General features: G+C 42.8%; 1 protein-coding gene across 2 annotated transcripts in view; it reads left to right on the forward strand.

Annotated features, from left to right (window-relative positions):
- Positions 1-15,720, forward strand: part of LOC126278661 (cell adhesion molecule 2-like) — a 1,323,224-nt gene that overhangs the window by 763,064 nt on the left and 544,440 nt on the right. For both annotated transcript variants that reach the window (XM_049978894.1, XM_049978893.1), the window contains exon 4: positions 3,206-3,339. In XM_049978894.1, the coding sequence (XP_049834851.1) occupies positions 3,206-3,339 (134 nt within the window). The remainder of the gene's footprint in view (positions 1-3,205; positions 3,340-15,720) is intronic.

Here is a 15,720-nt window from a genome sequence, read left to right on the forward strand (position 1 = left end):
GCAAGAAAACCCTATCATTGCCGATGTTTTAAATGAATAAAACGAAACGACTTTCTTGACGAAAGAAAACTTCCTTTCAGCAGTTGCACACACAATACCACTGTTAGTAATTTTTAGATACAAAAGGGACTGATACGAGTAAAGAAACTGTAGAATTTAACCCATAAAACGAGGGACAGCCAAACAGTGTTGTCTATTATGTTTTCTCCTTCAATAGAGGTTATTATTTGAAAAATTTGAATTTGGCATTGTTCCGCAAAACGTTTTTGAATCCATGGCAGTTAAAAAAATGGTTCAAATGGCTCCGAGCACTGTGGGACTTCACTTCTGAGGTCATCAGTCCCCTAGACTTAGAACTACTTAAACCTAACTAACCTAAGGACATCACACACTTCCATGCCCGAGACAGGATTCGAACCGGCGACAGTAGCGGTCGCGCGGTTCCAGACTGTAGCGCCTAGAACCGCTCGGCCACACCGGCTGGCTGCAGTTAAAAGTCTGCTTTAACAGATGTCAGTACTGCAGTCATGTGGAAAACGACCGACATCGATGTTCGTATTAGACAGTGGTCCTATAATAGAATTCTTGAATGCGGGAGATGAGACGCCAATGCACGTTCATGAAAGATTGAAAAATGTGTACGTAGATGTAACAGCACGATTAGACGATAGGTCAGTGGCTGTTACGAAGCTGAAGGGAAAACATCGTACGCTGACGAAACAAGTCGATGTTATCTTTCGCGGCCAAATCCGTGTGGCTGCAGACGATTTGTGGAACATTACCTCCTTGATAAATGCAGTGTGATAATTATTCAACTACTAGGATACTTAAAGATTTGCAACTTGGGTGCCAAGAATGTTAACCGACGAGAATAAGGTGGTAAGAAAACAACTGCCTCCCAACTCCTGCAGCGCCTCCAGTTGGAGATGAGATTCTGGGAAAAAAACTGTGACTGGAGACGGAACGCGGGGGAATTTTTTGAACCAGAACCAAATAAGTAGTATCGAATGGCATCACAGAAACTCACCGTCCGTCCCGATAGCTGAGTGGTCAGCGTGATGGATTGCCGTCCTACGGGCCCGGCTTCGATTCCCGGCTGGGTCGGGGATTTTCTCCGCTCATAGACTGGGTGTTGTGTGGTCTTCATCATCATTTCATCCCCATCGACGTGCTGGTCGCCCAATGTGGCGTCGAATGTAATAACACGTGCACCAAGGTGGCCGGACCTGCCCCCGTAAGGGGCCTCTAGGCCAATGACGCCAAACGCTCGTTTCTACAGAAGCTCATCGAAGAATACGTCCAAAACTGTGCCATTGGCTGCAGTAGTCTGGGATGCAGTTGGTTGATTTTTTGGGGCAGAGATGCACAATAAACTGTCCAGTACGTCAGAGCCCTCAAACAGCTTAGAGCACGTCTTCAGCGAGCTGCCCAAGAAAGCTATCGGGGAAGTTCTCCTTTTGCATGATAATGCAAGACCACACACCAGTCATCATGCCGTAGAAGTGATTGTTAAAACTGGATGGAAAGTTTTGCCTCTTCCTCTGTATAGTCTTCACTTGGCACCATCAGCCTTCCATCTGTTTGCGCCACTAAAAGAAGCTCATTTGCAGCAGTGGCTACGGAAGCATTAACTTGCCCTTACCTTTGTTAAAAGGTGGACCAAAACTGTGTAAGTCTGTGGAGACTATACTGGAAAGTAATAAATTTATTGTGAATGTTGTGGTATTCAAACTATGTAGGTGCATTTGAAATTCTTGTCGAAAAAGATTATGGGGCATTACTCTTTGACTGACCCTCATATTTCGGAAGTAACAGTGCAGTGAAGAGGATCATCATCATCATCATCATCATCATCATCATCGTTTAAGACTGATTTTGCCTTTCAGTGTTCGGTCTGGAGCATAGTCCCCCTTATAACATTCCTCCATGATCCCCTATTCAGTGCTAACATTGGTGCCTCTTCTGATGTTAAACCTATTACTTCAAAATCATTCTTAACCGGATCTAGGTACCTTCTCGTTGGTCTACCCCGACTTCTCCCACCCTCTAGTGCTGAACCCATTAGTCTCTTGGGTAACCTTGCTTCTCCCATGCGTGTACATGACCCTACCATCTAAGCCTGTTCGCCCTGACTGCTACATCTATAGAGTTCATTCTCAGTTTTTCTTTGATTTCCTCATTGTGGACACCCGCCTGCCATTGTTCTCATCTACTAGTACCTGCAATCATCCTAGCTACTTTCATATCCGTAACGTGAACCATATTGATAAGGTAACCTGAATCACCCAGCTTTCGCTCCCATACAACAAAGTTGGTCGAAAGATTGGACGGTGCACTGGTAACTTAGTCTTGGTACTGACTTCTTTCTTGCAGAAGAGAGTAGATAGTAGCCGAGCGCTCACTGCATTAGCTTTGCTACACCTCGCTTCCAGTTCTTTCACTATGTTGCCATTCTGTGAGAATATGCATCCTAAGTACTTGAAACCGTCCACCTGTTCTAACTTTGTTCCTCCTATTTGGCACTCAATCCGTTTATATTTCTTTCCCACTGACATTACTTTCGTTTGGAGATGCTAATCTTCACACCATAGTCCTTACATTTTTGATCTAGCTCTGAAATATTACTTTGCAAACTTTCAATCGAATCTGCCATCTATCCTCTTCACTCTGATTGTTGATGCTGGCAACAATCAGAGTGAAGAGGATAGATGATTTAATTTTATTTATGTCGATGTTCAAGTTACTCACTGTTATAATCGTGACATAGTTACATTCATTGCATGGTTTTAGAATGGAACATACTGTTTAGTCCAGAGTCGCTCGTCTTACTACGGAATTGCTGTCATGCACAGTCGTCTTAGCTGTGAAGAATATTTGCTTACTTCAATCCACACTATCCATTTACATATAATTTCCCACCATTTTATAGTTGCGCATTAGTGTCACTTATATTAACAGTTATATAGCAGTTAACCTTATGAAAACATCTATTTAATTACAAGTCAAAAACGTGGTAATTGAGGAAACCGTATGAGAATCTCATGATAGGACATTTATCAAAGTGTAACATTGACAAGAAATGAAATGACATGTGTATCTGTTACGTTAGGTGTCCAGAAGTTAGATGGCAGGTTCTTGAGAGTTGACTGAGGGGAATTTCCGCCTGCTCCCATTGTCAGTAACCGCGCCCTGTTGTGTGTTGCAGCCCTACCCCAGGAGGGTCCTCGCATCTCCGGCGGCAGGCCTCGCTACCAGGTGGGCGACACAGTCAGCCTCGACTGCAGCTCTGGGCCTTCCAGGCCAGCCGCGCACCTCGTCTGGTACATCAACGACCAGCAGGTAAGCGTCCGACAAGAGAGAGCGGCACTTCCAGCAGCGCTATAAACACGGCCTCATCATAATTCAACAGGAGAAACCAGAAATGGTATTCACCGTGCAAAATCGTCCATCAGCATGATGAGGACTGAGATTTGTCTTTGTGTGAACTGAACCCCGGACACTGGGAAACCGCTCTGATCCGTATTAGCGAGACAGCCTACCAGGCTGGTGCAACCAATTTCATTTGACACCATGTCGGTAGCTTACGTGTCATTTTCGCTGCTTCTTTTCACCACACATCTTTCCACCACAGAAAAATCTTTCGCGATCGGCAGGAATCGACACAGTACGATCCATGATCATTTAACATTTCTCTCTGTCTCACAGGAATTGCTTTGGATGAAAAAAGAAAGGAAGAAAGACAGCAGGTTCACTGTTTATAGTCCAGTTCTCGAAGACAGAGTACTTGCTCAGCTTCATGGAAGTTAGACTCGAATTTCATCGTTTCATCGATAACCTGAAGCGATGCAGGTAATCTCATGAAAAGCGAGATCAGTACGGGCAGCAGGCTTTTGAAACTAAGTCTTCTTGAATAATAAATAGTCGATGTGTCTTCTTGATTACGGGTCCATTGTATTAACCACTCTGCTAAGTCGCTCTTTGCAACTGATTTGTGACAGAGCCCAAGGCACTCTTTCTATCGCAGGATTAGGACAAGGTCGCAATGGGACTAAATCATTGGTAAGAATTGATGTACACTACTGGCCATTAAAATTGCTAAACCATTAGGATAACGTGCTACAGACTCGAAATTTAACCGACAGGAAGAGGATACTGTGATATGCAAATGATTAGCTTTTCAGACCATTCACACAACGTTGGCGCCGGTGGCGACACCTACAACGTGCTGACATGAGGAAAGTTTCCAACCGATTTCTCATACAGAAACAGCAGTTGACCGGCGTTGCCTGGTGAAACGTTGTTGTCATACCACATGTAAGGAGGAGAAATGCGTACCATCACGTTTCCGATTTTGATAAACGTCGGATTGTAGCCTATCACGATTGCGGTTTACCTTATCGCGACATTGCTGCTCGCGTTGGTCGAGATATAATGACTGTTAGGAGAATATGGAATCGGTGGGTTCAGGAGGGTAACACGGAACGCCGTGCTGGATCCCAACGGCCTCGTATCACTAGCAGTCGAGATGACAGGCATCTTATCCGCATGGCTGTAACGGATCGTGCAGCCACGTCTCGATCCCTGAGTCAACAGATGGGGACATTTGCAAAACAACAACCATCTGCACGAACAGTTCGATGACGTTTTCAGCATCGTGGACTATCAGCTCGGAGACCGTAACTGCGGTTACTCTTGACGGTGCATTACAGACAGGAGAGCCTACAATGGTGTACTCAACGACGAATCTGGGTGCACGAATGGCAAAACGTCATTTTTTCTGATGAAACCAGGTTCTGTTTACAGCATCATGATAGTCGCATCCGTGTTTGGCGACATCTCGGTGAACGCTCATTGGAAGCTTGTATTCGTTATCGCCATACTGGCGTATCACCTGGTGTGATGGTATGGGGTGCCATTTGTTACACATCTCGGTCACCTCTTATTCGCATTGACGGCACTTTGAACGGTGGACGTTACATTTCAAGTGTGTTACGACCCGTGGCTCTAACGTTCATTCAATCCCTGCCAAACCATACATTTGAGCAGGATAATGCACAACCACATGTCAATGTCCTGTACGGGCCTTTCTGGATACAGAAAATGTTCGACTGCTGCCCTGGCCAACACATTCTCCAGATCTCTCACTTATTGAAAACGTCTGGTCAATGGTGGCCGAGCAACTGGTTCGTCACAATACGCCAGTCACTACTCTTGAGTAACTGTGGTATCGTGTTGAAGCTGCATGGGCAGCTGTAGCTGAACACGCCATCCGACCTCTCTTTGACTCAATGCCCAGGTGTATCAAGGCCGCTATTATGGCCAGAGGTGGTTGTTCTGGTTACTGATTTCTCAGGATCTATGCACCCAAATTGCGTGAAAATGTAATCACATGTCAGTTCTACTTTAATATATTTGTCCAATGAATATCCGTTTATCATCTGCATTTGGTGTAGCACTTTTAATGGCCAGTAGTGTATTAAAACTTTTTTATATATTTGTAATTTCTGCTACCAGTCACTTTTCTTTTTCTGGTTAATCTAACATAGTACAACGCGTTGCGAGCATGTTATGTTCATCATCAGGCGTTTACGCATACATACGTACGGGGAAGTGCTACTTAAAAATAAATTATCTTAAACTAAACCAACCTAGATCTTATTGTCCATTGTTCTTTACTGTAGTGGCTGGTGTGGCATTCGGGGGGGGGGGGGGGGGGGGGGGGTGAGGGGGAGGTGGGCAGTGGATGGACAGAAACTGCACCACTTCTCTCCCACTAAATCACATGCCTGCTGCAGGCCGTCGCAAAACCCTTTGGAAGGGTAGGTAATTAGGGCGCCGCCCTGGTGCTCTCCTCTGCAACCAATGCACACTCCGTGCTTACGCAGGCAGCGCAAAGTAACCCATCGGCTATCGCTCACAGTCCGGAATTACATTGGCTGCGCTATGCAGCCCCTAAAGTCGAAGTACGCACTCAAGCCTTCGCTGCAATGGACTCCGCCTCAACCATCCGCAAGCTACTGCTTCACATGTTCTCGAGCAGCTGGTTTTTCATGTTGTTGGTTATGTTTGGCATTACAACCTGTATAGGATGCAGATAGTTTCGCATCATTGTGTGTTGCGGAAATCGTGTGAAAGGCTTTTATACGACAGTTAATCACTTACGATTTGATCGCCTTGTAGCTTCACATGCGTCCGGAAGCGCGCTGCTGCTAACGGTCGCAGGTTAGAATCCTGCCTCGGGCATCGATGTGTGTGCTGTCCTTAGGTTGGTTAGGTTTAAGTAGTTCTAGGTTCAGGGGACTGATGACCTCAGATGTTAAGTCCCATAGTGCATAGAGCCATTTGCGCATAGAGCCATAGAGCCATTGATGACGAGCGAGTAGAGCACCACATACGGCCACTCGCAGACTTTTGTGATTTTGGCTTAGCGCATGTGGTACCCAAACACCTGATTTTTGAGCCTTCTCCACTGCATGCAAATGTCTAACGATGGTAGATTGATCACAAATAATCACAATTAATAGTTCTCAAGTACTCTGACCTGGGTCGTCCCGATGGTCTTCCTGAACGTGGAGAGCCACTAATGTCAAAATGATCCTCCTTAAAACGAGAAAACCATTTTCTTCCCGTGTTCTGTCCAATGGTAATAGCCCAAAACACGGATCAAATGTTTCTGGCTGTCTCCGCTGCTGTCACCTCTCTACTGAACTCAAACAGAAGAATGTGTCGGGTACAACCCGATTTCTCCACTTGGCTCCATTTTCTAGCGTTCACAACTCCACTCACTATCTCCAGTGACAATACGTAGTCTCAAATAGCAGCAGTGAACTTCAAATAAAAAATGACAGTCGATAAATAAGCCCATAGCAATCGGAATACCAGCATGCAAAACAAAGTTGCTTCTAACTTATACACCAATCTAATATTTGTAATTCACCCAACACTTTATATTAGTTAGCGTGGAAGCTGCTTCTTCTGATTAGTGTGGTAACATATCGCAACCGATGCGAGGCGTATCGATTCTGATACTGGCCTCAGTCTACTAATTCTCAGTCTACTAATTTCTCCTCAGCTTCACTTTTCTTGTTTTCTGTTCTATTTAATTCAACTGAATATTTAATTCCATTAGAAACATTAAATCAAAGTTAAATTACATTAATTTGTTACAGTTTCTTTAAAATACTTACAGTAAGATACGTTTTAGTTTGCCCCTTCTGTTTCATCGCTCTGTAAGTGATCAGAAGCTCAATACAGCCGTAATCATACTTATTTTCCCTTTCTAGCGTGTGTACATGCCACATACCTTGTTGGAGGTATTTCATTCTATATGAACTCCATTGTCACACCGTGATTAATGAGCTGAATTGGAGATACTGATTGTGTCCCTTTGAATTTTCTGCCAGATTTCGACATAGTTACGTTGTGGAAACTATTAAAAGCATTCGGAATTGAAATTATCACTGAATTTCGAACTTGTGTATAACTTCACCAATCTTGGGGATTTCATGTTCTTTCGGATTTGGCATAATTTTTCCTTACTTCTGCCGCAGTGTTCTGATCGATTTGTGTACGGCAGGGGATCTGTTCCGTTCCTATTAATTTATTTGGTACAAATCTTCAGCTGCTGTCGAAACTAACTGACTGTAACCTACATGTCGTCCAAGCTTACGTAGTTTGGAAGGAATAGACACTGTTTCCTAGGAAGATGTGAATTGAATTTTATATTCTCTTTCAAATACATGTATTTTGCGTTTATTTATGATGGGTTTGGATGTTACAGTGTTCAAAGTCGCTATAACGCCCTTGTGGTCACTAATCCCCGTAAACGTCATGGTTCTCCCTATGTGCTCGGTATTATTTGTTGCTAATGTTACAAGTCTGTTTTCGTAACCATTTATATTTCGGATGGACTCCGGAGCAAGTTGCAAAAATAATTTTCAACGAAAGAATATAGTACAATTTCGGAAGTTGTTTAACACCTGACATGGGCTTGGAACACTTGCTTTCGCCAACACTGTCACCACCATCTATATCTGTACGAGTAGGCTGCCTGTTTGGAATGGCATTGAAGTTTTTTTTTTTTTTTGTAATGTTTCAGCAACTGTATCATATGAGTCAGAGGGGCCCGTAAAAGGAACTAATTACTAATCTATTCGGGGTTTGAAGTATAGTCAATACCTAAACTAACTCACGGAAAGTACCTATTTCAATTTCGCTACAAGATAAACTACCCCTAGCAACAAACAACACGCCTCCACCAACCGTGTCTGACGTATTTTTTTCTGGACAACGTTAGATCCTTTACAGAACTTTCAGTACCTGTAACGATCTGAGTTTCGGCTCTACGTTAGCGCTTGGAGCTCTGTCTCTTTCCCAACACAACTACGACAATGTATTACTGTATTGCCCCTGGTTCCTAGACCCTGTGTTTTTCCAGCTCCCTTTGAGACTGGAGCCCTTTTCGTTCTTTCCCGAGGCTCTGTGACGTAAAAAACTACCCAGTCCCCTACACACAGCCTCCGCTACCCGTGTAGCCACCTCCTGTGTGTACTGGACGTCTGACCCATTAAGTGGAACCCGATAACCCACCAGTGTATGACGTAAGTCGAGGAATATGGGGCCTACACGGTCGCAGAACAGTTTGAGCCTTTCATTCAGGCTGTCCGGTCGGTTCTATACCAGGGATGTTCGACTAACGGTTCGGCGTGGAACTACAGTCTCCACCATTTCCACAACTTTTTACCTCGCTCCTCACTAATCGATTAATGCGGTAATAAGATTGTGATCGCGTGTGCCTAATTGACTTGATTTTGGATGAGGCTGTCGTCTCCGAAGGAAATTTAATCGGTTAGTGGAGAGAGATGTAAGCCAAGTCGTTCTAAAGAACAATCTTTTCTACTCCTGTACTTTCTACTTATTTGGATTTTTGATTACGAACGAATCTCTCATATAAGGCACGAAACAGAAAGAGGTACACATGACTCCAATCGTACACTGTAAAACTACTTGAAATGATACAAAATGTAATAAATATGGTGGCCAAGACAATTGAGCACTGTCTGTCCACGGTCTGATCAATAATGCTGACAGTAATGAATACTTAACCGTTTGACTGTACGTCTGACAACAGAAGGTTGACACACATTTTTGACAACACAGTACGTTACGGAATGATAATGGATACAGAAAACAATTATCTTAAATTTTTAATATTCAGTTATTTTAACTTGTAAAAAGGTATTTAAACTAGTTATTGATAAGTAAATCATTGACTGGAGGTGGCCCTTTGTTTACGGCAGTAATTCACGCAATCTCAGGTTACCGTTTGCTTAAGTGCGTTGGATTTCTGGATATGGCAAGCTACGTACTTTGAGTAGAATGCAATTACGACGAATATTTGCTAGACCAGATAAACAGCTGTTGGCTTTCAACAAACAGACAGCGCCAAAATACGAGCCATGCCTGCACACAGTAGCATTATTACAATAGACAGAGATATGAATTATGTGAACTTAATTTAAAATTGAAGCAAATGAAGTATCAGTCACAATTTTTTAGTCTTATTAACCAGGTTTCAACATTTCTTAGAGTCCATTCATCAGAATTTAGAGATTTAAAGTGCTCTATAACATAATTACAAACTTAGGGGAAGAAAAATATTTTTGTATGAAAAAGTGCAACGACTGACGAACAATACAAGACAGAGACAGTACTTAAATGTCACGTATAAAATAAATAGCAAGTCAGAAGGGCTTTAGTCACAAGATATTTAAAAGGAATGTGTGAAGAGTCCGTTGCAACCTGTGGTTATACAGCCATGAGCAGCCCTAAGAGGCTCGCCTTCACACATTCCTTTTAAATATTTTGTGACTAAAGCCCTTCTGGCTTGTTATTTATTTTATACGTGACATTTAAGTGCTGTCTCTGTCTTACATTGTTAGTCAGTACTTGCACTTTTTTTTATACAAAAATATTTTTTTTTGCCATAAGTTAGTAATTAGTCTAAATTCTGATGAAGGTGCTCTTAGAAGTGTTGAAACCTAGTTAACAAACCTAAAACAATTGTGACCGAGGGCTCATTTGTTTCAATTTTAATTTATAAATGGTCAGTGAACCAAGCAGCCATGTTCAAAACTTTGTGAACTTGATTTATTCTTTTCTTTGTCCTGAGATTGACAGAATTATTTTAATTTTAGTTACTTTATTTTGTGTTCAATCTTAGCAAGAATGGCTTTGCTTCTAAATGATATTGAACAATACTGGTAACTTGCTGAAGTTTCAGTATTGATTGCTTTCAATTATTATTTTAGCAAACGAACAAGAGCGGCAATGATTTTTAATTCCTTTCTTTTAGCTGTTTAAACAACGACACTCGGCTATTCAATAACAGAAAGAAATAGGACCCTACGTAGGTGACAATGATTGAGGTACTTATAGATTTTACGTCTTATTGCTGAAATAATGTTCACTGAGAATGTCAGTGAGTAGTCCCTCACGAAGTTTCTAATGTGAAAGAAAATAAAACAACCTTACAGTTGTAAAATGTAAACTTTCACGGCCGGAACTGTCATGATTAATAAAATTCTTTTCCGGGCTATTATGCCGTGGTCTGATGGATTTCGCATTGTAACCCGACGTTTCGTCCCCATCTGCGGAGGACATCTTCAAGGGGGTTCGTGGCTTCTGTTAACTTCCGAAACACACACTGTCTCACTACTGACTGCAGCAAATTTTTGTTTTCGCGTGCTCCCGCGCATAGGCGTGACGTCACATGTTTTGAATACGCGAGCGCAATTGGCCGTTGTCGGTTGCCGCCGTCCGCTGTTGCTATCATCCCATGGCGGAAGACTGGTACACATCTTCTTCAGCACCGGCATCCAGATGTCATTCAATTTCACGCCCTCCTCCTTCCTATTAAAATTCCTGGGGTGTTTCATAATCTCTATAGCCTCTCTGTAAAGCCTTTCATGATATCCGCTTGTGGTTTACGAGCATCCTTAGCCAAAACCGCTGGAAAAAGCAGGAATTTACAGGATCCCGTGTAGTTGTGGGGAGGTATATGTGGGTACCACAAAAAGAACGGTCAAAAAACGACTAGAAGAGCACAAGGGCAATTGTAGAAGGGGAGAGATTGATAGATCAGCTGTTGCGGAACACGCTTTGCAGTCAGGAGACCACCACATTTATTTTGATAGAACTCAAGTACTGGCAGCCACAAGCGGATGTCATGAAAGGCTTTACAGAGAGGCTATAGAGATTATGAAACACCCCAGGAATTTTAATAGGAAGGAGGAGGGCGTGAAATTGAATGACATCTGGATGCCGGTGCTGAAGAAGATGTGTACCAGTCTTCCGCCATGGGATGATAGCAACAGCGGACGGCGGCAACCGACAACGGCCAATTGCGCTCGCGTATTCAAAACATGTGACGTCACGCCTATGCGTGGGAGCACGCGAAAACAAAAATTTGCTGCAGTCAGTAGTGAGACAGTGTGTGTTTCGGAAGTTAACAGAAGCCACGAACCCCCTTGAAGATGTCCTCCGCAGATGGGGACGAAACGTCGGGTTACAATGCGAAATCCATCAGACCACGGCATAATAGCCCGGAAAAGAATTTTATTAATCATAACCTTACAGTTGTCGCAGATGTTAAGCCGTCGTGTCGTCGTCGTTGTCGTCTTCAACGCTCCCATGGGCCCATGTCTTACTGCGAGTCCATGTTGATTCGCAATGACCAGTTATGAGGCAGGATCTTACTTTTATTGAAGCCTATTGCATCTGGCCACGCTCGTCATGCTCATAGTGCTTCGCTGGTAACAACTGAGCCTCATATAGCCGTGAGAGTGCACACCACTTGGTGTGGTCTCTCTCACGTCTCACAACCAATACGTCTCCTTCCAGCCCTGTTCAGACGTCACATTCGAGTCCAGAGACAGCACTGCTAGACAAGTCTTTACTCTCTGCCAACGATAAAGTTTTTACTGACTTACCCTACCAGCTTTAACCCATACAAATACATCATAATACAAAGTAGTTTATACGGGTTAGAGCACATATCACATTTCCATTTAACACATTGTATCTAAATATTTACAGAGTAAAACAAATACATCATATTTACAATAAACGTAATGGTCAAAAAATTTTAGGTATCACTTTCATATCATTACGTTACAAACTCAAGTTCAGGCGAGGTAGCGGCACTATTTCCTGACCTTCGAACGGTCCATTCCTTCGCCATTGTCGTTATCAGAGATGCACCAATACATTGTTCCTTGTTTACAATTTTTCCCATGTTGCATGTTTCAGGTCTACATCTACATCTACATCCATACTCCACAAGCCACCTGACGGTGTGTGGCGGAGGGTAATTTGAGTAACTCTATCGGTTCTCCCTTTTATTCCAGTCTCGTATCGTTCGTGGAAAGAAAGTTGTCGGTAGGCCTCTGTGTGGGATCTAATCTCTCTGATTTTATCCTCATGGTCTCTTCGCGAATTATACGTAGGAGGGAGTAATATACTGTTTGACTCCTCGGTGAAGGTATGTTCTCGAAATTGCAACAAAAGCTCGTACCGAGCTACTGAACGTCTCTCTTGCAGTCTTCCACTGGAGTTTATCTATCATCTCCGTAACGCTTTCGCGATTACTAAATGATCCTGTAACGAAGCACGCTGCTCTCCGTTGGATCTTCTCTATCTCTTCTATCAACCCTATCTGGTACGGATCCCACAACGGTGAGCAGTATTGAAGCAGTAGGCGAACAAGTGTACTGTAAGCTACTTCCTTTGTTTTCGGATTGCATTTCCTTAGAATTCTTCCAGTGAATCTCAGTCTGGCATCTGCTTTACCGATGATTAATTTTATAAGGTCACTCCATTTTAAATCACTCCTAATGCCAACTCGCAGATAATTTATGGAATTAACTGCTTCCAGTTGCTGACCTGTTGTATTGTAGCTAAACGATAAGGGATATTTCTTTCTATGTATTCGCAGCACATTACACTTGTCTACATTCAGATTCAATTGCCATTCCCTGCACCATGCGTCAATACGCTGCTGCTCCTCCTGTATTTCAGTACAATTTTCCATTGTTACAACCACTCGATATACTACAGCATCATCCGCAAAAAGCCTCAGTGAACTTCCGATATTATCCACAAGGTCATTTATGTATATTATGAATAGCAACGGTCCTACGACACTAACCTGCGGCACACCTGAAATCACTCTTACTTCGGAAGACTTCTCCCCATTGAGAATGACATGCTGCCTTCTGTTATCTAGGAACCCCTCAATCCAATCACACAATTTGTCTGGTATTCCGTGTGCTCTTACTTTGTTCATTAAACGACTGTGGAGAACTGTATCAAACGCCTTGCGGAAGTCAAGAAACACGGCATCTACCTGGTAACCCGTGTCTATGGTCCTCTGAGTCTCGTGGACGAATAGTGCGAGCTGGATTTCACACGATCGTCTTTTCGAAACCCATGCTGATTCCTACAGAGCAGATTTCTAGTCTTCAGAAAAGTCATTATATTCGAACATAATACGTGTTCGAAAATTCTGCAAGTGATCGACGTTAGAGATATAGGTCTATAGTTCTGCGCACCTGTGCGACGTCCCTTCATGAAAACGGGGATAACCTGTGTCCTTTGCCAATCCTTTGGAACGCTACGCTCTTCTAGAGACCTACGGTACACCGCTGCAAGAAGGGGGGGGGGGGGGGGGGGGCAAGTTCCTTCGCGTACTCTGTGTAAAATCGAACTGGTATCCCATCAGGTACAGCGGCCTTTCCTCTTTTGAGCGATTTTAATTGATAAACCTATTGGGCAAAAAATTTTATGTATCACTTTTACATCATTACGTTACTCAAGTTCAGGCGAGGTAGCGGCACTATTTCCTGACGCAATGCGATGCCCAAGACGTGCAATTATAGCAACTTTTTTCGTAACTCCTATTATATGCTGCATACCTGTAACAACAACCTGTTTTAACAAAGGAAGTTTCTTTCTCCTGAGACTATCGACATACGATATCTCCTTGCTTCAACAACTCGTGTAATCGTTTTTCCTGGATAGGACAATTACTTAACTTGTTTTACCACTCAGTAGAGTTCCGTCTGTCCAGATGCTCACCGCTGATCTCCTTTCTAATTCTTGTCAAATCCTTTGACTTACTTTCGTGTGATACATACAATGGCAGTTTCATTTTTAGTAGCGTTGTTGTTGACGTCTTCAGTTCGGTTCCTTCATTTCTCTGGAACCGAAATTAATCTACCCGAGGTCGGCTTTTATTAGCTATTCCATTGTTCTGTAAAGAATTCGTGTTAGTATTTTCCAATCATAACTTATTCAACTGGTAGTTCGGTAGTATTCACACATTCACATACATTCTTCTTGAAGTTGGAATGTAGTTCGCCTGTGTAATACGTCTTACACATCAGATGAATAGTATTATCGCGATTGGTTCTCCCAAGGATATACGTAGTTGATACGGAATGTCGCCTATTCCATGGGCTTTGTTTCGATTTGGTCTTCGCGTGATGTGTCAATTCTTCTTGCATTACCATAACTCGCATCTCATCTTCATCTAAGTTCTCTTCCGTTCCTATAATATTGCCTTCACATTCACTTTATGTAGAACATTTATATTCTCCTCTCACCTTTTAGCTTTCCCTTCTTTACTTAGGACTGGTTTTCCATCTGAGTTCTTGATATTTATACATCTGCTTTTCTCTTCTCCAAAGTTTTCGCCTTATGACTTATGATTCTGTATTCTTACATTTATCCTCTAGCCATTCCTGCTTCGCCACTTTTCACTTCATATCAGTCTGTTTTTTAGAAGTTTGTCTTTCGTTTCGCCCGCTTCTTTTGCTGCATTTTTAAATATTTTTCTCCTTTCATCAGTTAAATCCAACATCTACTGTGATATCCAAGGATTTCTACTAGGCCCTGTCTTTTCATCTACTGGTCCTCTGCTGCCTCCACTATTTCGTCGCTAAAAGGTATCCATTTGTCTTCTGTCGTATTCCTTTTCACTGTTGTAGTCGATAGTTGCCCAATGATCCCTCTCAAACTCTCATCAGCCTTTAAATCTTTCATCTTACCTAGGTCCAATGTGCTTAATTTTCTACCTTTTCGCAATTTCTTCAGGTTTAATCTACAGTTCTTAACAAATAAATTGCGGTCAGGGTCTACACTTTTCCCTGGATATAATTTACAGTTTAAAATCAGTTTCTGAAGTCTCTGTCTTACCATTGTATAATAAACGTGAAACATTCCGTTGTGTCCAGATCTCTTCCAGTACTTCCATGTTTCTCAAACCAAGTGTTAGCTCTGTGCAAATTCTACTATGCGTCTTCCTCTGTCATTCCTCCCCCACTCCCAGTCCATACCACGATCCGTCAGTTTCGCTGAAACTCTGTACAGTGTCATTCTTTCTGGTTCTAGCGATCAGACTGACAGCCAGACTGAATGTGTCTTTGAGGTCGGTAAGCCGTATTATTTTAAAAGCCGAGCCTTGTGCCTAGGAAACCGTGGCTGTGGGTGTATGAACGCACTTGCCCTCGTTTATCGATCCCGTCAGCGCCCCTTGCCTCGCTAAGGTAATTTAGTAAATACTCTGGGTCATCGAGATCGTGTCTCATCTCCTGCGTTTGACTTTGCAGCGGAACTCTGGCGCTTAAATTAGGAAGTGTTACTTCACACTACCTTGTTATG

This window comes from Schistocerca gregaria, chromosome 6 (genome assembly GCF_023897955.1).
Source record: "Schistocerca gregaria isolate iqSchGreg1 chromosome 6, iqSchGreg1.2, whole genome shotgun sequence".
NCBI classification, from domain to species: domain Eukaryota; kingdom Metazoa; phylum Arthropoda; class Insecta; order Orthoptera; family Acrididae; genus Schistocerca; species Schistocerca gregaria.